Source organism: Podarcis liolepis (assembly GCF_965112155.1).
Source record: "Podarcis liolepis genome assembly, chromosome: 5".
Taxonomy (NCBI): Eukaryota; Metazoa; Chordata; class Lepidosauria; order Squamata; family Lacertidae; genus Podarcis; species Podarcis liolepis.
The window spans coordinates 12,766,857-12,789,071 of NC_139556.1; the positions used below are offsets into that span (position 1 = coordinate 12,766,857).

The 22,215-nt window shown below is 44.3% G+C and overlaps 1 protein-coding gene across 1 annotated transcript in view; it reads left to right on the plus strand.

Annotated features, from left to right (window-relative positions):
- Positions 1–21,327, plus strand: part of ANTXRL (ANTXR like) — a 55,191-nt gene extending 33,864 nt beyond the window's left edge. Inside the window, exons 15-18 of the mRNA XM_083505465.1 lie at positions 2,292–2,390; positions 5,063–5,230; positions 7,404–7,484; positions 19,620–21,327. Coding sequence (XP_083361591.1) covers positions 2,292–2,390; positions 5,063–5,230; positions 7,404–7,484; positions 19,620–19,847 — 576 coding nt within the window. The 3' untranslated portion in view covers positions 19,848–21,327. The remainder of the gene's footprint in view (positions 1–2,291; positions 2,391–5,062; positions 5,231–7,403; positions 7,485–19,619) is intronic.
- The last annotated feature ends 888 nt before the right edge of the window (positions 21,328–22,215 follow it).

Here is a 22,215-nt window from a genome sequence, read left to right on the forward strand (position 1 = left end):
CAAGCAGCACCATTCCCATAGGGCAGGGGTCAGCAACCTTTTTCAGCTGTTGGCCGGTCCACTGTCCTTCAGACCATGTGGTGGGCTGGTCTATATTGGGGGGCGGGGGGAGAATGAATTCCTATGCCCCACAAATAACCCAGAGATGCCTTTTAAATAAAAGCACACATTCTACTCATGTAAAAACACCAGGCAGACCCCACAAATCCAGTGGTACCTCGGGTTACATATGCTTCAGGTTACATACGCTTCAGGTTACAGACTCCGCTAACCCAGAAATAATGCTTCAGGTTAAGAACTTTGCTTCAGGATGAGAACAGAAATTGTGCTCCGGTGGTGCAGCGGCAGCGAGAGGCCCCATTAGCTAAAGTGGTGCTTCAGGTTAAGAACAGTTTCAGGTTAAGAACGGACCTCTGGAAAGAATTAAGTACTTAACCCGAGGTACCACTGTAACACAGAGATGCATTTTAAATAAAAGCACACATTCTACTCATTCTACACGCTGATTCCCGGACCGTCCGCGGGCCGGATTGAGAAGGCGATTGGGCCACATCCGGCCCCCTGCGCATTAGGTTGCCTACCCCTGCTGTAGGGGCTCCTTGGAAGGGCAGCGAATGGGGCAGGCTAGGTAGGGAGAAGAGTCTCCCATTAATTTAGCCAGTAAGTGAGCGATTGCAAACTGAAACTTCCAGTTCTCTGGGAAGGAAAACAACACAGTTTCCATTTCCTTTCTATGGGAAAAAGAAAGGGCTGTCTAGCTCAGGCTTCCCCAACCTCGGCCCTCCAGATGTTTTGGGACTACAACTCCCATGATCCCTAGCTAGCAGGACCAGTGGTCAGGGATGATGGGAATTGTAGTCTCAAAACATCTGGAGGGGCGAGGTTGAGGAAGCCTGGTCCAGCTCTACCATTGGAGCTTTCCTCTTTTTTCCCCGTCCCTCAGAAGGAAACAGGAATGGTGTTGTTTTCTTTTCCTTGAGATATTTGAGGTCACACTGGGCTGCACTCGGCTGCCAGCTTCCTTTTGCTTAACGCAGGCTTTTGTTTTTAAGGAAAAGGAAAAGAGGCGCCTTCTCCAACCAGTATCTACATTAGTGATACTCAACACTTTTCCAGCTGAATCTCTTTGGCTGGAGCAGGGTAACGCCATTTATCCGTGCCAGAGCTAGCACACTTAAAACAGAAGAGGAGTCCCAGCAGTGCTAAAAATGTGTAAACGGGAGCGTGGGTGTTCGGGTGCAGGCGCTGTTCAGTGTAAATAAGTGTAACATGATGCACATTGGTGCAAAAACACCTGATACAGTGGTACCTCGGGTTAAGTACTTAATTTGTTCCGGAGGTCCGTACTTAACCTGAAACTGTTCTAAACCTGAAGCACCACTTTAGCTAATGGGGCCTCCTGCTGTCGCTGCACCACCGGAGCACGATTTCTGTTCTCATCCTGAAGCAAAGTTCTTAACCTGAGGTAATATTTCTGGGTTAACCTGAAGCGTATGTAACCTGAAGCATATGTAACCCGAGGTACCACTGTACAGACTAGTGGAGTTTGAGCTGACAGTGACAGACCAGGAAAGTCTGAGGGGTAATTTGCTTCCAGATGCAGTAGCATTTTCAACAAGAAACCATGATCAAAATAATAGTTGTATAACTGGAGCAATTAATAAACAGGAGTTTGCGAGAAATATGGATAGTTTCAAAAGTATATAATAAATACAGTGGTACCTCGGGTTAAGCACTTAATTCGTTCCGGAGGTCTGTTCTTAACCTGAAACTGTTCTTAACCTGAAGCACTACTTTAGCTAATGGGGCCCCCTTCTGCTGCCGCGCCGCTGGAGCACGATTTCTGTTCTCATCCTGAAGCAAAGTTCTTAACCTGAGGTAATAGTTCTGGGTTAGCGGAGTCTGTAACCTGAAGCGTATGTAACCTGAAGCATATGTAACCCGAGGTACCACTGTAAGGTCATATTTTATTAATTTCATTGCCCTTTAGAATATCTAGCGTTATAACGTACAATACAGCTTTAGAATCTAAACGGATTTTTGAAGCTCTCTCTGTATTTGATTACAGATAAATAGCCTTAGCTAAAAAGGCAAAGAGCCCCTCTCTCCTTTTTTTATGCCCTGGAAGGAGCTGCAGCTGGGAAAACAACAAGGTTTCTGTTTGCTGCCAGGCTATGAATGCAGACATGCAAAGCCAAGAATAGAGATTTCAGATGCCTCCTAGTTGACTGAGCTGCTTCCTGAGAATGTACACACACATATCGCTCTCCCTTTCCGTATCTTTCCCACAGGAGTCAGATGATGAAGATGGGTTTCCAAAGAAAAAGTGGCCTACAGTGGATGCGTCATATTATGGAGGCAGAGGTGTCGGTGGAATCAAAAGAATGGAGGTATTGCATTTGTTCTGAAGCCTGGGTGGGGCTCCTAATTGTGTCTGCAAAACTCCTCACATACACAAGCAAACGGTTTGCATGTGACCATGCACATTCAGATGATTGGTGTAAAGGACAGGCAGGATCCAGTCTCAAAGTTTGAGAAATCTTCGTAATTTGGGGCCTTCAATCAATCACCTGTTAGCGCCAGGCAAGCTGACACATGGGTGTCACAGGGACACAGGTGGCGCTGTGGTCCAAACCACTGAGCCTCTTGGGCTTGCCAATCAGAAGGTCAGCACTCCCCACGACGGAGTGAGCTCTCGTTGCTTTGTCCCAGCTCCTGCCAACACAGCACTTTGAAAGCACGCCAGTGCAAGTAGATAAATAGGTACCGCTGCGGCGGGAAGGTAAACGGCATTTCCGTGCTCTGGTTTCCGGCAAGGTGTTCCATTGCGCCAGAAGCGCATGCTGGCCACATGACCCGGAAAGCTGTCTGGGGACAAATGCTGGCTCCCTTGGCCTGAAAAGTGAGATGAGCGCCGCACCCCCAGTCGCCTTTGACTGAACTTAACCGTCTAGGGATCCTTTAACTTTACCTTTTACATGGATGTCAACATGGGCAATTCATTTATCAAGCCAGATTCTCTACTGATGGCGTCAGTGGAGCAATATTGGTGTTATGCCAAATCGTTCCTGGCCCACACATCACAAACTAACAATTTTATAATAATAATTTTATTATTTATTATTATTTTTACCCCGCCCATCTGACTGGGTCACCCTGGCCACTCTGGGTAAACCTCAAAGTATTTTGCACTTGGACCCATGGGAAATCCCAAGGTAATCCAGTAGTGACAGGTTTTTCAGGTTTCACAGTTCTACTGAAATCATATAACCAGTGGGTTTCTTGTGGGCTTTTTTTTTTAATGTTTAGGGGTACTCTCATTTTGACTCAAGAACATCACCATTTTATAGTTCAGATCGGGAAAAGTAAATACAGTAAATGGACAAAAGTACAAAGAACATGCACTACCTCATATTGCACAGCTGACAGCTCACAGTAACTTCCACATTGGCATGAGGTTGTGTGCACTAACATCTTCCCGAAACTGACCAATCACAGTCCTAGATTCCAATTCCTACTTCACACATTAAACGCTCGCTTCCGCCTGAGACTCATGAAACACCGTGGCAGGATATGAGTCCGCCATCGGCGGTAGCACCGAAACTGACGATTCACCGCACTAGAGAAGAAACTAATTTTTTTAATAAAAAAAATAAATAGTTTCTTCTCCCGTTAGATTCACAAAATGTTTTAGGGGTACGCATACCCCTGCGTCCCCCCAGGAAAAAAGCACTTCATATAACGAAATTAGGATGAGATCACTGTAATTCTTAAAAGTTCAAGGACATAACCAGTTTTAAGCAGATGCGAGTTCACAATTAAAAAATAATACTGAAGTATGGAAGCATAAATGGTATAGAATGAGACTACCCCTTCCCTCATCCCCCCAAAATAAATAGAAATTCAATCTGAGATAGAAATTCAAAATTATATATATAATGTGTATTAGTTTTTTTTAACATATCGTTTTCAACAGTAATTAAACATAGTTTTACATCTTATTCAAATTTTTGACTTCCATCAATCCTGTCTGAAAATTTTCCAATCTAATCTCTCAGTATGCATTTCTTATCTTCCCTCTTACATTTCAAACTCATAACCAATATCTCTATCTTTTTCTACTTTGTAACACTTCGTATATTTCTCCTTACAAAACTTCTTGTAGTCCTACTAGCGTAATTTGTTGATTACAGTTGCTCTTCAAATAATTCATATACTTCTTCCAATCTTCTGTAAATCTCTGGTCCTGCAAGTTTCGAATCCTTCCTGTCATTTTGTCCAATTCTGCATAGTCCATTAATGTCGTCTGCCATTCTTCCTTCGTCGGAATTTCTTCTTGTTTCCATTTCTGGGCTAACAATACTCTTGCTGCAGTTGTTGCATATAAAAACAATTTAACATCTTGCCTATTAATGTCCTGACCTATAACACCAAGTAAAAATGCTTCTGGTTTTTTTAAAAAATGTATATTTCAACATCTTTTTCATCTCATTATATATCATTTCCCATAAGTTCTTTACTTTTTTACATTCCCACCACATATGAGAAAATGTTCCTTCTTTTTCTTTACATTTCCAACATTTATTATTTGTCTTATACATTTTAGCTAATTTCACTGGTGTAATATACCATCTATACATCATTTTCATCATATTCTCTTTCAAAGCATTACAGGCTGTAAAGAGATAGAAATTCAAAATGAGAAAAACATAATATGCATGACTTGGGGGGGAAATTATGAAAAGTGTTAACCATGGGTAATGGTAGTGCTGTTAGAAAAATAATAGAAGAGTCTTGTGATAAGACAAAAGAAACTGCATAAACATTTGTGGACTAAAGCCTTATCAGGTGCATGAGGAAGTCTTATTCTCTTGCACATACAGCTGTGGAGGGGGGAAATGTAAAACAGTGGGGTCAGATGGCAGTGAAATGCAAAAACAAGACCTGTGACAATTCATCTGGCTATTTCCCCAGTCAAAATCACAAACACCTCACACACAAAAACCCGATTTCCCACCTGCAAGAGAGAATATCCCATTCCGTTGTGTTTTACCTTAATCAGGTGAGATGGGGTGACAAAGGATCGACAGAGGAAGGAGCAAAGCTAGAGAAGCCCAAAAATGCCGTCATCAAATTGCCAGAAGAGGAGTTTGAGCCCTGGGAACCCAAGCCAAAGAGAGATCACCCCCGGAGGTTGCCCTCCGAAAGGAAATGGTACACTCCCATTAAGGTAACGCACGTATTTGATTTTCTTCTAGGTTTTGCCAGACACCCGCTCCCAGAATTGAACACCAGAACGGCCGCCGTCGTTCTTTGCCACGATCTTCTTAGGGACCTGCTCTCATTCACGTATTAACTGTAAAGAAAGAAACCAAACCAGCTCTTAATTTTATTAAATTTTTATATGCTGCTCAAGAAGCAGAGAAGTGGGAGTGGTTTCAGGCAAGATCTCGTGTGATCTCGCCAGAACCTGCCACCATTGTTGCTGCTTCGTGGGCACAGGATCCAGGTAAGGGTGGCTGCGGCAGGAAGACAATTTCCTGTCGTGCCTCAGGCGGCAAAATGGGGTGGGCTGCCTCACTGCAGAACAGTGATACCCCCTTTTTTTCTGTGATTGCGAGTTGTTTTCAACTCTTTGAATCTTGTGTTTTGCCGCTGTAACATGCCTTGGGACCTTAGGGTGAAAGGCAGGTAATTACGATTCATAATACAGTCGTACCTCGGTTCTCAAATGCCATGGTATTCTGACGTTTTGGCACCCGAATAACAAAAACCCAGAAGTAAGTGTTCCGGTTTTCGAACGTTTTTTGGAAACCGAACGTCGGACGCGGCTTCCAGTTGAGTGCAAGAAGTTCCTGCAGCCAATCGGAAGCCATGCCTTGGTTTTTGAACGGTTTCGGGAGTCGAACGGACTCCCAGAATGGATTAAGTTTGAGAACCAAGGTTCCACTGTAATAATAATATAAAAGTCCCAAGGCAAGGCAGGCAAATGCTGCAAGCAGTTCACTAAAATTATGTGAATAGGGCAAGTTATGAGTTATGTGTAAATAATATTTGCCCGTTTAATAGGCCCTTGATCTGATTGCCATGTTGTTAAGATTTCTGAAATATTTTGTTACAATTTTTTTCAGAAATGTGGGTAACAGTTGGGATTCCAGCCAAATCTAGCCAATGTGGTTAATGATCAAGGATGACGGTGTTGCCGTCCAACCACACCTGAGGAACCAGCGTTGGGAAATGCTGTTTTGTCCTGCCCAATATGATTCCTATGCAATAGATTAACCTGTCTGAACTGCTTAGAATGGCTAAAGACCTCAAATGTTGTTTCTAAAGACTGGTGCACCTTAATTCTGTCTTAATTCAAAGTGTTGGTGCTGGCCTTTAAAGCCCTAAACGGCCTTGGCCCAGTATACCTGAAGGAGCGTCTCCACCCCCATCGTTCAGCCTGGATGCAATTGTATGCAACTGGTGAATTGTATGCAATTGATGAAATTGTATGCAATGGAGGGGGACTGAGCATCATTCCCTCCCCTCCTGTCTTCAAGACTTACACTCCATCACTGCTGGGACTTCTCTCAAAGCCCAGCTTCGATAGGAATAGGGACAGTAAGATGGGATAGCAAGAAGAGTGTTTCAGGCTGCAGGTAGCAGTGAGGTAATAAGGAAACAAAAGGGGTCTTACACTCACAGATCCCTTTCTTGGCTTTAAAATTAGCCCCCCACCCCATCCACCCAGCCTCTGCTTTAGATGTGAGTGGGTCAGGAATAAACAAGATTGGCTGCCCCTGTCAAACACAGTTCATGCTCCCTTGAGTATCCCTGAAGGAGCATCTCCATCCCCATTGTTCAGTGCCGAGGGCCTTCTGGCGGTTCCCTCCCTGCAAGAAGTGAAGCTACAGGGAAGCAGGCAGAGGGCCTTCTTGGTGGTGGCGCCCGCCCTGTGGAACGCCCTCCCATCAGATGTCAAGGAAAGAAACAGCTATCTGACTTTTAGAAGACATCTGAAGGCAGCCCTGTTTAGGGAAGTTTTTAATGTTTGATGTTTTATTCTGTTTATTATTGTGTTGGGAGCCGCCCAGGGTGGCAGGTTATAAATTATTATTATTATTATTATTATTATTATTATTATTATTATTATTATTATTATTATTATATTTGCTGTCCCATTTGCCCCTGACTTGAAAAGCCAGGTCTGTGACCAGGTACAATAACAACCCTAAACTCCAAGTCTAAGTTTTCAAAGGTAACGCAACCCCTTGTTTAACATGCAAGATAAAAACCCTACTGTTTGGTAGAACCTCTTTCTTGCCTGGATTTAGTTTCAGTTTGCTAGTCCTCATTAAGCTCAGTCTAGGAAACCTACTGTTTCCAATGTCCAATATGTCAATCATTTCTTATTTTAGGGCAAGCTGGATGCCCTATGGGCCCTTGTTCGACGAGGCTATGATCAAGTTTCTCTAATGAGACCACAGCCTGGGGATAAGGTAAGGTATTATAAGTGCCTTGACACGTCACTTCCTTCTTGTCAGAGGCTATGCTTTTCATCTTTCTCTCTGTCTTGTGTGTCCTTCTAAAAGTATCTATTATCATTCTGCATTAGTCTGAACCCCAAAGCCATAGCTGGATCCTGTTTTGTTATTTAACACGCAATCAACAATATCTTCCAGCTGGTTCGCAATGAAAAAAATAATTAAATACTGCATTCCAAAACTAAAACAATCAGTTAAAAAACAGACCAACAAACAAATCGCCATTGATACCAAGAAAGGTCCTAAAACAGATAATTGAACAGTTGGTCTGTGAGCACTTAGAAAATGCTGTGATTACTAAGCGGCAGCATGTTTTTCTCAAAAACAAGTTATGGCAGACGATTCTCCTTTTTTGATGCAGTTCCAGCTTGGTGGATCAGGGGAATGCTGTGGATGTAGTAAATCTTGATTTCACTAAGGCTTTTGGCAAAGTCACCCATGATATTCTGGCAGAGAAGCTGGTAAAATGTGGACTAGATGAGTAACTGTTAGGTGGATTTGTAGCTGGTTAAGTGACCGAACCCACAGAGTGGTTTCTCATCGTCCTGGAAAAAAGTGACGAGTGGGGTGCTTCAGGGTTCTGTCCTCGGCCTGTTGTTCAATGTCTTTATAACTGACTTGGATGGAAGAATTGAGTGGATTCTTACCCAATTTGCAAATGTCACCAAACTGGGAGGGACAGCTCATACTGCAGAAGACAGAATCGGGATTCGAGATGACTGTAACAGATTGGGGAACTGAGCCCAGACTAACAAAATGAATTTCAATAGGGACAAATGTCAGTTTGTGCACTTAAGCAAGAAGAACCAGGTACACAAATATAAGATGGTTTGTCTGCATCAACCAAGTATAGTGTTCTGATCAAGGGAAGTTAATAGCCCTGCTCTATTCTCCAGTGTGGAAGAAGAAGCAGCCAAGATACATTCCGAACATCGTGATATATCAACGTGTCATGATATTTAGCTGCTGAGGTGGGGTGAAATAGCACACAATTTTGTTGCCCATAAAAAGGCAGATGGAACATTATAGGTTATTTGAAGAGGAGTAATATGCCAGCAAGTTTGGAAAGTGGCCAGAGGATTGGAGAAGATCAGTCTACATCCCAATCCCAAAGAAGGGCAGTGCCAAAGAATGCTCCAACTACCGCACAATTGCACTCATCTCACACGCTAGCAAGGTTATGCTTAAAATTCTACAAGGAAGGCTCAAGCAGTATGTGGACCGAGAACTCCCAGAAGTGCAAGCTGGATTTAGAAGAGGCAGAGGAACCAGAGACCAAATTGCAATCATGCGCTGGATTATGAGAGCTGGACCATCAAGAAGGCTGATTGCCGAAGAATTGATGCTTTTGAATTATGGTGCTGGAGGAGACTCTTGAGAGTCCCATGGACTGCAAGTGATCAAACCTATCCATTCTGAAGGAAATCAGCCCTGAGTGCTCACTGGAAGGACAGATCCTGAAGCTGAGACTCCAATACTTTGGCCACCTCATGAGAAGAGAAGACTCCCTAGACCCTGATGTTGGGAAAGATGGAGGGCACAAGGAGAAGGGGACGACAGAGGATGAGATGGTGGGATAGTGTTCTCGAAGCTACCAGCATGAGTTTGACTAAACTGTGGGAGGCAGTGGAAGACAGGAGGGCCTGGCGTGCTCTGGTCCATGGGGTCACAAAGAGTCGGACACGACTAAACAACAATACAAAAATTGTGTTATGCTGCATTGCATTGCAATGCAGTGCTGTGCCTTCCCTTCCCACTCCTGTCCCTAAAGTACTGTGTGCAGTTGCAGTTATGCCACAATTTTATGACTGTGGCAACAATGAGGCTTCTGGCATAAGGATGGGAGCAGGCTTCCCATGTAAGCTAAATCTCTGTGGGTAGCGGGGGGGGGGAGGCGTTGGAGAGAAGCTTGCCTTATGGAGCCCTGACCTTGTCCTTCTCAGATCCTCCTTTGATTTGGTTTTCGAAAAGAATCTGCCCTAGTATGCATTTCAGCAAATAACCACACAGGAAATTCCCCAAGCCCTGGTTGACCAAAAACCTCAGCTGAAAAGAGTCAGCATTCATGTTTACTCCAGCCCAGATGGAAAAGCCCGCCATTTGTCTCTGAAAAATGCATGCCCTCTGTTGCTGAACACCATCCCATACATGTCTACTCCCATCGTATTCAATGAGGTTTCTTTTTTAATAATAGAAAACAACAACCAGTGCTAAGTGTGGCCTAGCCACTAATCAGAACCATAGCTGTCAACTTACAGATTTGAAAATAAGGGACCAGCAGCCTCGAAAATTAGGGATCAGCAGCCAAAATAAGGGATTTTGGCTTAGCTTATACAGAAATCTGGCACTGATGGAGTCATGCTGCTTTTGCTGCGACTGACTGTGTTTTGCAGGGGTTGGACTAGATGATCCTAAGGGTCTACAACTCCCACCAAAGAAGAGTGGCAGACAAAACTGATGAACGACGTCCAGGTGGCAAAGCTTACAGGCAGAATTAGAAACCAGGAAGAGGACCTCTTTAATAAAGAATGGGGAAAGTTTATAATTTAGCTGAAAAGCTATTGTCAAGATACATTGTCATTACATTGTCAATACATTGGTAGGATTGACTTGTAGTAAAAATTGGAACTATGGATGGACAAATGATTTATAAAAATAGAGTTATGAAAGGGATGCAGAGGGGGAAATCACTACATTAAGATGCTGCACTGGTTGGAGGGGATGCTAAGCAGCACGTCGGGGCTGCCGTTGTCCTGGCGTGAGGAGTTCCATTGGCCCTTCCCCACCTGAGAGAGAGGGAGAGAGACTGTCGCCCACGCCACCCGTGAGCCTGGCATGAGGCGGTTGCGGTGCCACCGCGGCCCTGAAGTGCTGCCCTTCTGCGTCCCTCCCTATCTCCTCCTCTTCCTCCTCCCTCAGGCTGCCTCCTCAGCCGCCGCCACTGCCGCCTCTGGCTTCCCCTGGCAGCGCGGGGGAAGTATCGCAAGAGAGGGGCTCCCTTGGCCAATAAAGCGAGATGTGATGGGATGATGAGCTGCTTGTGCGTAAAATCCTAGTCCCTCAGAGTTGGGTTAAGTCCGCAAACCTCTGTCTGTAACGGAGCCCCTTAAGCATGGCTCCGTCAGTCGCTGGCAGATTCCGAAAGTGGTTGCTTACGGAATCTCTTCCAACATAAAAGCTCCTTGACGGAAATGCGTCTTCTGGACTCACGGTGTGACAGTTTCCGGCAAGGAGTGGGTGTCCCTATAGGAGGTCCTGAAACCTCCCCACTGCCTTCGCTGGAAGTGTCTCTGAGCCATCCCTCCCGCTCACTTTCCCTCGGAGCTCCTTCTCTCCCCCTGCTGGTTCCCTCTTCAGCTGCTGAGTCTCTCCCAACCTCTGTGAGCCCTTCCACCTCCTGTCCCTCCGATGGCAGTTCCCTGACACGAGATGAGCGCTGCAACCCCAGAGTCGGCCATGACTGGACCTAATGGTCAGGGGTCCCTTTACCTTTAATACGTACAAGCATTTACATTTTAAGTGAATTAAATTGCTGTACTTAACAACCTTTGCTTAAAAACCTCCCAAGGAAGGAGAGTCCACCCCCTTCTGAGGGAGACTATTCCACTGTCGAACAGCTCTTACCGTCAGAAAGGTCTTCCTGACGTTTAGTCGGAATCCCCTTCCTTGTAACTTGGAGCTGTTGGTTCCGGTCCTACCCTCCGGAGGAGGAGAAAACAAGCTTCCTCCATCTTCCATGGGACAGTCCTTTAGATATTTGAAGATGGCTTTTAAAAAAAAATAGAAGGAGCAGGTGGGAGCACAGTCAAGGACTAGTGCGTGCTTTTTATTTTTAAAAGCCATCCAGATAAAATCACACCTTGCTCAAAGGGCACATCATTTAGTTGAGCTCTGAGAAAAGAAGGCACAAAGGCCATATCCTTTCCCCTCTGCTTGACCCCAGCATCTGATTGAGAATCATGGCTAATATCTGTAGAATAAATCTGTGAATTTATCTAATTTTCCATGAGTTTGTGAGTCACATGTGACCAGCTTGCTTCCCTGTTACCGCCGCGCAGTTCCTGCGGGGTTTCTGATCCCGCCAGTGTCTCCTGCTGTTTTTGAAAATGACAACATTCTGGATATAATAGATAATTCGCTGGGGAGAGCTTTGCATAGCCTCATTGCTCTCTTGCAGTGCTTCCTAGACTAGACTTTTGTTGCCATGACAAGTGACTTGTATGCCTCCCAGCTTGATGCATATGCTTAATATCAGTGACACTGCCTTAATGTTTCCTGATGTTTGCTGACCGTGATTTCTGGGTGTCCTAGTCTAGGGGTAGAGCACTTCAATGATATAAAGCAGTTGGGCCCAGAAGTATAATAGCTAGATGACTGCAGTCAACAAATCAGTTTTTGGCATAGGCCGGTCTAATAGGATCTGTGTTTTGGGTGCTCAAGAATCCGGAGCGTTCCATTCTCTGGCCAGGCATTGTTTGGTTCCTTACCCAGAATGGAGGGAAGTGTTTCATAGGTGAGGAATCATGGAATTCTAGAGTTAGAAGGGACCCCTAGAGCCATCTAGTCCACCCCCTGCAATGCAAAAGCAGGTCATTTGCTGGTCGTAAATGAATTGGCTTTGAGTGATTTGCCAAAGAGCACCGTGGGCTTGCAACACAGCTGAAAATCTGCCTCTTATGAGAATATTTACAGAAATATTGCAAAATTAATGAATGTTAGAATGATGTCAGAATGGAGTTAAGTGGTTTAAGCAGCAATGTTATAAAGGTGTATGTAAAAATGGATTGTTAACAGGTGAGAATCCAAAGTTATAATATATTATGTTAAAGGACTAAGATAAAAAACAAAGAGGGAAAGAAATTGCTGAATTAACTAACTGAATTGGAATACAAAAAAGGGAGGTGTGAGGAGGTCAAGGAAACAAGGAAATGGATGTAAGGTATGGAAAGATTGATGTATTTTTTAAAGTGTTTTTTATCTTTTTTGTATTTTCTATTTTTCCTTTTATTTTTCCTTTTGTCTTTCTTTTCTTCTTTTTTTCTAATTCTTGTAATTCTTTTCTTTGAAACCTTAATAAATATCATTTTTTAAAAAAATGTCCCTCTTATGTCCCATACCCCTCGAGTTTTCAAGTATATTCTCTGCTGCTTCGAGCAAGGCATTGTTGTTTTTTCATGTAAGGATGAAACCCCACTCAGTGTGGAAGGAGAGGATGGTGAGAAGATTCAAGGACAATCAAAGAAACATTTAAACATTTCAGTGTAGTGTAGTACAGTGACATTTTTTAAAAAAAATTTGCAGAATATAGACCAGGGGTCAGCAACCTTTTTCAGCCGTGGTGGGCCGGACTATTTTTTTTTGGGGGGGGGGGAATGAACAAATTCCTATGCCCCACAAATAACCCAGAGATGCATTTGAAATAAAAGGACACATTCTACTCATGTAAAAACACGCCGATTCCCAGACCGTCCGCAAGCCGGATTTAGTAGGCGATTGGGCCACATCCGGCCCCTGGGCCTTAGGTTGCCTACCCCTGATATAGACATATTTTCAAGACGAGAGCAAGAGTATCAAGTGATATGGAGGACAATCCTAGTTGTGTTTTCCGATGTATTTCTAACCGGTGAAAAATTTGGTGTGGTGCGAGCAAATTTTTATGGCCCAGAGAACAAAGTTTGAGAACCACTGGTGTACCATACTGAAGATGACTTCTCAGCCCAAGCCCTCCTGATGATTTTACCCAGCAGTTTCCAATTGCATGGGTGGCAAAAAATTGAACCTTGTGGCACAGCATAAACTCTCCTTCCATCACTACCCCCTGAGAACCGCCAAGGAAGAGCCAGGATCAGTTCAGCTCCCTCCCAGTCCCATTCCTTCCCAGCGGGTTCTCTAAATCAGTCCAAGCAAAATCTTTCAGTCACTTGAATCATCCATGCCGACAGATTTCAGAAATATTACTTGAAAACTATGTTTAATACCTGAAGCTGTATGGCCTTTTTGACAAAAATTATGGATAGTACTGTTGGGGACGCGGATGGCGCTGTGGGTTAAGCCACAGAGTCTAGGACTTGCCAATCAGAAGGTCAGCAGTTTGAATCCCCGCGACGGGGTGAGCTCCCATTGCTCGGTCCCTGCTCCTGCCAACCTAGCAGTTCCAAAGCACGTCAAAGTGCAAGTAGATAAATAGGTACCGCTCGGGCGGGAAGGTCAATGGCATTTCCGTGCGCTGCTCTGGTTCGCCAGAAGCGGCTTAGTCATGCTGGCCACACGACCCGGAAGCTGTACGCCAGCTCCCTCGGCCAATAAAGCGAGATGAGCGCCGCAACCGCAGAGTCGGTCACAACTGGACCTAATGGTCAGCGGTCCCTTTACCTTTACCTATGGACATTACTGAGCTGAGGACAAACGTCCGCAAAAACCCCATCACCCAGTTTGATGCTAATAATTCTAGAGCTGAGGCTCTAGAATTCTGAGGCTCACCATTTCTGTGACCTGAAGAATTGGAGCGTCTGATCCTCTGAGACAGTCCAGCTTATAAAAATAATTTAACAAAAAATAATTTTCAGGGATGTGTGGATTAGCATTCTAAAATGTTTTATTAAATATGTGAAGTAACTGCCTTTTTTCAGTGCAAATGTCAGTTGATTGTGCTCATGTGGGAAAAGATTTGGTTAAATATAGATCTATAAAAGCCCTCTCATTTTTTTGTTTCCTCTGATAAATCGTACTGCGTGAATGCACTTAGCAATTAGCAGAAGCCCAGTTATAGAAACTGTTATTTTTTCTACCTTTTCAGCTGTGAAGAGTTGGGTTAGAGAAAGCAGGCATGACTGAAAAACACACTACTGTCTTTAAGTTGCAGCTGTTTTAATCGCCCTTTTGATTAACGCTGAGGCAAAAACTGATTTCTAAACCCAAGGCTTTGTTTCTTGCAAGCTGCAAACTGGTGTGAGTTAACCCAGGCATACATTAAGTGACCAACTGTGCCAGTGGCTTCCTAATTTCCAGCTCTGCTCTCTATGATAATCAGTAAAATACCACGGGAAGCAAGGGAGGTTTTTTAATCGGCCGTGACAGCCAGCCCATGCCTTTTAGCAAGCATCAATTTCCTTAAAGCGCAAACTCCGATACAGGCCATCTAGTTAACATGAATTGCCAGTGATCAACTTTATTCCAAGTCCGTCTATCTTAACAATAAATCTCATCACCTTCTTCTCTGCTTTGCTGGCACCACAAGCCAGACAGAGCCAACCCGGCAAGGACCTGCCCATCAGAAAGAATAACCTCCCGGACTTCATTGTGTTGGTATCATCAGTTGACAGATATGAGATGCGTTTGCCTAGTGCCCGGGGCTGCTAACTTAGAGCAGAGAGGCGCATGTTGCTTGCGTCCGAAGCAGCGTCTCCTCAGCAAGTTCCTACAGAGACGGGCAGTGTGAAGTATTTCTAAACCAGAGGCCTTGCAGTTCAGGGCACAGAAACTGAAAAATGCGGAGACGGGCATCCATTCAGTTGTTGTTGTTGTTGTTTAGTCGTTTAGTCGTGTTCGACTCTTTGTGACCCCCTGGACCAGAGCACACCAGGCCCTCCTGTCTTCCACTGCCTCCCGCAGTTTGGTCAAACTCATGCTGGTAGCTTCGAGAACGCTGTCCCACCATCTCGTCCTTTGTCGTCCCCTTCTCCTTGTGCCCTCCATCTTTCCCAACATCACGGTCTTTTCCAGGGAGTCTTCTCTTCTCATGAGGTGGCCAAAGTATTGGAACCTCAGCTTCATGATCTGTCCTTCCAGTGAGCACTCAGGGCTGATTTCCTTCAGAATGGATAGGTTTGATCTTCTTGCAATCCATGGGACTCTCAAGACTCTCCTCCAGCACCATAATTCAAATGCATCAATTATTTGGCGATCAGCCTTCTTTATGGTCCAGCTCTCACTTCCATACATCACTACTGGGAAAACCAGAGCTTTAACTGTACAGACCTTTGTTGGCAAGGTATCCATTCAGTAAGCCGCTCTAAATGTTACTGCTGCAAAGTGGCATTCCTGAGATCGAGACGTCAAATCTTTACAGACAAGCCCTGTCTTTTTCAGATATATTTTTTTTATGTGACGGGCCTTGTGTGGCCACCCTGGTTCCATTTTGACTGGAAACGCTTCCGGTTATTGTTTTGTTTTGTTTTTATTTATTCATATCTCGCCTTTTCTCCAGAACCAGGCATCTCACAGATATTTAAAATTCAGGTAGGTAGCCATGTTGGTCTGACGCAGTAGAAATATATAAAAAAATTGTCCAGTACAGTGGTACCTCGGGTAAAGTATTTAATTCGTTCCGGAGGTCCGTACTTAACCTGAAACTGTTCTTAACCTGAAGCACCACTTTAGCTAATGGGGCCGCCCACTGCTGCCGCGCTGCCGGAGCATGATTTCTGTTCTCATCCTGAAGCAAATTTCTTAACCTGAAGCAATATTTCTGGGTTAGCAGAGCCTGTAACCTGAAGCATATGTAACCTGAAGCATATGTAATCTGAGGTACCACTGTAGCACCTTAGAGACCAACTACAGTCATACCTCAGGTTGCGAACATGATCCATGCGGGAGGCACGCTCGCAACCGCAGTATTCACAGCCTGAAGCACCACGTCTGCACACTCGCGTGACATGATTTGGTATTTCTGGGCATGCGCGAGCGCCAAAACCCGGAAGTAGCCCATTCTGGTACTTCTGGGTTCGGCGCAGTCCGCAACCTGAAAACGTGCAACCCGCAATGTTCGTAACCCGAGGTATGACTGTAAGTTTGTTCTTGGTATGAGCTTTCATGTGCACGAAAGCTCATACCAAGAACAAACTTAGTTGGTCTCTAAGGTGCTACTGGACAATTTTTTTATTTTTTAAGATATTTTAAAAATACAGATAAAACCACACATAGCTTTTAAAAAGCATGTAATTATTGTTACTGTTAAAAAGCAATTAAACTGTCTATGGAATTAAGGTAATGTACTACTAAAATTGGATGCGGGTGGCGCTGTGGTTTAAACCACTGAGCCTCTTAGGCTTGTCGATCGGAAGGTCGGCGGTTCAAATCCCCATGATGGGGTGAGCTCCCATTGCTCGGTCCCTGCTCCTGCCAACCTAGCAGTTCGAAAGCACACCAAAAAGTGCAAGTAGATAAAAAGGTACCACTCTGGCGGGAAGGTAAACAGCATTTCCGTGTGCTGCTCTGATTTTGCCGGAAGCGGCTTAGTCATGCTGGCCACATGACCCGGAAAAACTGTCTGCGGACAAACGTCGGCTCCCTTGGCCTGTAAAGGGAGATGAGTGCCGCAACCCCAGAGTCATTCGTGACTGGACTTAACTGTCAGGGGTCCTTTTACCTTTACTACTAAAATTATGATTAGTTATGGGATTTGTATAACGAATTTGCATAATAATAAGAAATGTGTATAATACATAGTAATCAATCATCATTCTATACTGAAATGCAGACAGTAAACCAAAAATAAAGGAACAGCACACTATTAGCCCTTCCCTTAAAAGCAATCAGTTCCCCTGAGAGTTAAAATAACTATTCATCTGTCAGTGGAAGGACAACAAAGAAGGAGCCGCCAGTCTAGCTTCTCTAGGAAGTAAGATCCAAAACCTGGGAGCAGCCATCACTAAGAAGGCCCTGTTGCACATCCCTAGCAAGATGTGCCTTTGAAGGTGGCAGGCTTCATGTCTTTGCTGTGATTCTTATTTTGGCTTCGGGCAACGTGTCAAATACGGAGGGCAGTTTCTGTTGAGCAGGGGACTTCCTGTTTAGAAGCTTAGTGCCACTGCCAGTTATGCTACACAAGTCTCTTTTCAATAGTCCACCTTGGCCAAATTTTCCCTTTGCTGAGCCAGCCCTGGAGCGCTCCTCAGGCTGCTTTTACAGAAGAAAGAGGTTGAGAACAGATTATGCTGAACCAACGCAGGATAAAGCACCATTGCTGTCTCAAGGGTTTTCCATATGGTGGCTTTAAAATTGACTTATCCCTGCTGGGATTTGCCATTCTTGTAAAAAGAATGACAGCGCTGGCTTACATTTACATTGTGCAACTAGGAGCACATTTCTGCGCATGGCTATTCTGAAATAAGTTCAATTGGGCTTGCTCTCATATAAGTACAAGCCCCAAAACCCCTTGACTTTTCTGGTGAATGCAGGCTGGCATCAAAATTAAAAGAATTATTAATTATTTGTTGCTATCTTTCACCCTTGTAGCAATACAAGGCTGAAATTCATCTTGATTTCTTGAAGTCTCATCTCCTTTGAGCACCACAGTACAAAACGAGACAAGACTCCTGCGATATTTTGCAAGGAAATGTCACACTAGATCTGTTGATGACCGGGCCAGTTCTGTGTCAGGCGTTCCAGTCCAGCTTTATTTTCCAAGACAAACGTAGCACTTGGCCTTTAAATTACCCATCTGTCTGACAAATCAAGTGGTGTGGCAGGAACTGGCAATAGTTTGACGTTGCCCATCAGTTTAATTGAAGTGTAAGTAATGCAAAGTGATCATCCTACAGGATTCGCTTTGATTATGGACTGTGAATATATTTGGTGCAGCGAAGGAGGCAGAAAACAAAAGCTAGCGTCAGGCAGCAGTGCTTCTAAGCTTTGAAATAATAATAATCCAGGCATTAGCAAAGATTAAGAAGCACCTTGTTAATCACAGAGCAATCGGTAACACGACTGATGTGTCTTTGTCTCTGTCTTTTAAAATGGAATCCCTCTCACACACCCCTCTCTTACAAATGTGCTGTAACCCGGTACGATCCATTCTACTAGAGCAGGCATAGGCAAACTCAGCCCTCCAAATGTTTTTGGGACTACAGTTCCCATCATCCCTGACCACTAGTCCTGTTAGCTAGGGATGATGGGAGTTGTAGTCCCAGAACATCTGGAGGGCCGAGTTTGCCTAGGCAAAGCAGTTGGAGTATTCTTTCATTGTGGAGTTAAGAGTTTCAAGTAAAAATGAAATGGGTGTGATTCCACCCTGTTTTGAGGGCAGGCGGCTGAGACGGAATGGCCGCTTGGTGGATTTCAGATTACCATGCGCCACAAGCCTGCAGAACCAGAAAACATCAGGCGTACCTGGAGCCCGGATACCACACTAGCCTCTGGGGTTATTTTGACTTGTGGGAGCAGTTTCAACAGCTACCAGCCAAGAGCCACAGGTTCATAGCAGCATGTTTCTGCCTGAAAGCCGCCGCAGCTGCTCAGCCATTCAGAAGTAATGGACTATGTAAAACACAGGCTTCATAGTTACTTAGGGTTTGCCAGGGCTTGGCAGATGACTTGTGGATCCTGCCCTGTATGTTGGCATCGGCATATCTGCCATAAAGGCCTCGCGGTGCCAAATTAACAGGTCTATGAGACATGAGCCTAATCTTTTGATTAGGCTGTTAGTTGCGGATGTGGCTCCCCCTGGATTCATATATCCCAAGGAAAGGGGCAAGTAGTTAGCACTGTGTGTTGGTAGTGCTGTATTGATGATTAACCAATTAATTGATTACAGTGGTACCTTAGTTCTCAGACGCCTTAGTACTCAAACAACTTGGAACCCAAACACTGCAAACCCAGAAGTAAGTGTTCCGGTTTTCGAACATTTTTTGGAAGCCGAACGTGCTCTGATTTGAGTGCCACACTTCTGTTTTGAGTGTTACGCTGAGGTCTGTCTGTTTTTGCTATTTATTCTTTATTTATTTTTGCTCTTTTGTTTTTGTGACTGTGTGAAACCCAGTTCAGCTACTGATTTATTGATTGATTGATTGATTGATTGTGTGACTTCAATACATTGTTTATTGCTTTCATTTTGTGGCTCAGTGGTCTCATTAGATAGTAAAATCCATGTTAAACTGCTGTTTTAGGGGTTGTTTTTAAAAGTCTGGAGCAGATTAATCCATTTTGCATTACTTTCTATGGGAAAATGTGCCTTGGTTTTGGAACGCTTTGGTTTTGGAACCGGCTTCCAGAACGGATTAAGGTTGAAAACCAAGGTATTACTAAAAAAATAGCGGAAAGAATGATGTCGGTACTTGGAAAGAGTAACCTTCCCTTTGTTTGCCTCTACAGGGACGATGCATAAATTTCACCAGAGTGAAATCAGATGGGACGGTCATCTCGTACAGCGCATCTCAGCAACCAAGAGAACACCACACCCTCAACAATGCTCCAAGAAGCCCATCTTCTCCAGCGCCAATGCAGCCCCCTCCGTGCAGGCAACTTCCTCCTGCGCCTCCCCCTTCGAGATGTCCACCAGGGCCCCCTCCATCCCGCCCTCCACCTCAGCTTCTGGCTTGAAGTGTGGGGAACCAAGATGGGAGCAGAGCATATCCAGTCTTAGTTTATAATCAAGAGTTTGTTGCTGGTCAGCAAAAAAGCAGAACAAAATGCCAGGCGTCCTTTTGTACTGTCGAGTATATTTATGCCACATGTGCCGTATAAACATTCCATGATTGAATTTTGGGAACCGCTGGGTATTTGACAAAAGAAAAATATCCAGGCAGCGAGTGATAATAGATTATGCATTGATGATTCACACACACATACCCTCGATATGTTTTATAAGTCGTTAGCCAGATGGCAATAGCCTTCGCTGGTGAATGGGGTTAGGTTTCCCCGCGAATAATTTTGCTATCCCTAATGGTAATGCTAGGAAGGGTCCGATTAAGTGGAAGCTAGATTCTGTAAACCCCCCCCCCCCACTGTCTCAGGTTCTTTCAATGCCACCGGGAAGGTCCTGCTAATTTTAAGCTGACTAAAGTAACGACTTCATATTTGCTCGTTTTGGATTCGGTAGTGAGGAAAATTCGGAAAGCTTCCCAAGTCTCCCATTTCTTTGCACCTCACAGTTGATGGGGCAGCAACTACCAGGCAGCAACTCTTGCAGGGTACGAGGGGGGTGGTCATTTTGCACATAAACCGACTTCTGTTGGACTTCCGTTGCATTGCATCCTTCGTCGATGGGCGCCAGTCTTCTGATAAATTCAGCTGGGCGTCTCCTTTCCAATATAGTATCGTTCCTGTTTTTTATTCACTGATAAAACTGTTCTGCTTCCATACATAGAAAAGAAAGATAGATGTGGAAGAGATGGTACACCTTCTACTTTACTGCTGGACAGTCAAAATAACTTATTAAATAGTACTGCAGGCAAATGTGCGTCAAAGGCGCCACACAATTATCAGTTCAGGTGCGATCATGCTGCATGTGCTGTTATCAAATGACTCTCCAGCTTTGAGCTGGGCTAGGGGGGGAAACATTGGTACTTTTTCTGCGTTTTTAAGAGCTTCATCCAATTGAATCATGCAAATCTATGCAAAGTATTAATAGCACCAAGAGGGCCAGGGATTTGTGCACGCGCAACAAAACTGTAAAAGATACAGCGATAGCAAAATAAATTAAAAGAGGAGGATTATACAGATGGCCTTTTTTTAAAAAAGGCATACGCGTTGCAGTTGTGGCCTGGTGAGGGGTTTTGAGAAAGTAAAAAGACGGTGTTTGGCTGTGTAGCGTCTTGAGAATTTAAATAGGGTATGTGTCAGAGCAGGTCATTGAATGCTGTCCACTGGTCCATCTTGTATACAACTTTCTGTAAGTAAAAAAGTGCTTCCAATGTTATACTTGTGTAAGATTTGTGCATTGTGCGCATCTCGTTAGCAACATCTGCAAGGGTAAGTATGTGGCGATGAAAGCTATGTAGCAAAAAATATTTCATAATCCAAACTTTTATGTAGTTCTCATGGATTTTAAAATAGCAATAAAACTGCTAAATTAGCTACAGATTGTCTTGGTGAATTAAGAAAAAGATAATTCTGACTTTCTACCTGCGTTCCTATTGTTGTTACTGAGTTTGTTTACTGGGGGGGGGGGGTGTAAATCAATAAGGGGAAGCGTTGGCTGTCCTGGCCACCTTGCCCTGTTCCTTAATTCACATTTGTTTATTTCCTTAATGCTTTTTCCAGGCTTCTTCAGCCACTGCTTTTCTCTCGCTTGGTGTCTTGAACAAAACAATGCAGAGTTTGCAATGTGCACACAAATTCTTAACATGCACACAAAACCAGCAATTACAGATGGTGGAGGAAGTGACCTTGGAACCAACTGAGCTTAAAAATAGCCCTGGACTGAGGTCTTGCCAAAAGCTCTCTCTCTCGCTCTCTTTCTCATTGCTGAGTCAAACTATCCCTCTCCAAGTCTCTGTCGTTCCTGCAGCCACAAAAATTGATACTGAACAAACCAAGAATTATTTCCTTTCCTTTCACACCAACGGTTTGTGGCAGGTCGGACTGTCTACTGTCAGTAACCAAGAGGGAGGCCCAGGCACTCAAGAGCTAGAACACTCTTTCTTTCTTTCTTTCTTTCTTTCTTTCTTTCTTTCTTTCTTTCTTTCTTTCTTCTCTCTCTCTCTCTCTCTCTCTCTCACACACACACACAAAGAGAGAGAGGGGAAAAAAATTAGACACAGTATTCCAGATATGGTCTGACCAAGGCAGAATAGAGTGGGACTATTGATCTGGACAGGGACGTGGGTGGCGCTGTGGGTTAAACCACAGAGCCTAGGACTTGCCAATCAGAAGGTCAGCGGTTCGAATCCCCGCAACGGGGTGAGCTCCCATTGCTCGGTCCCTGCTCCTGCGCACCTAGCAGTTCGAAAGCACATCAAAGTGCAAG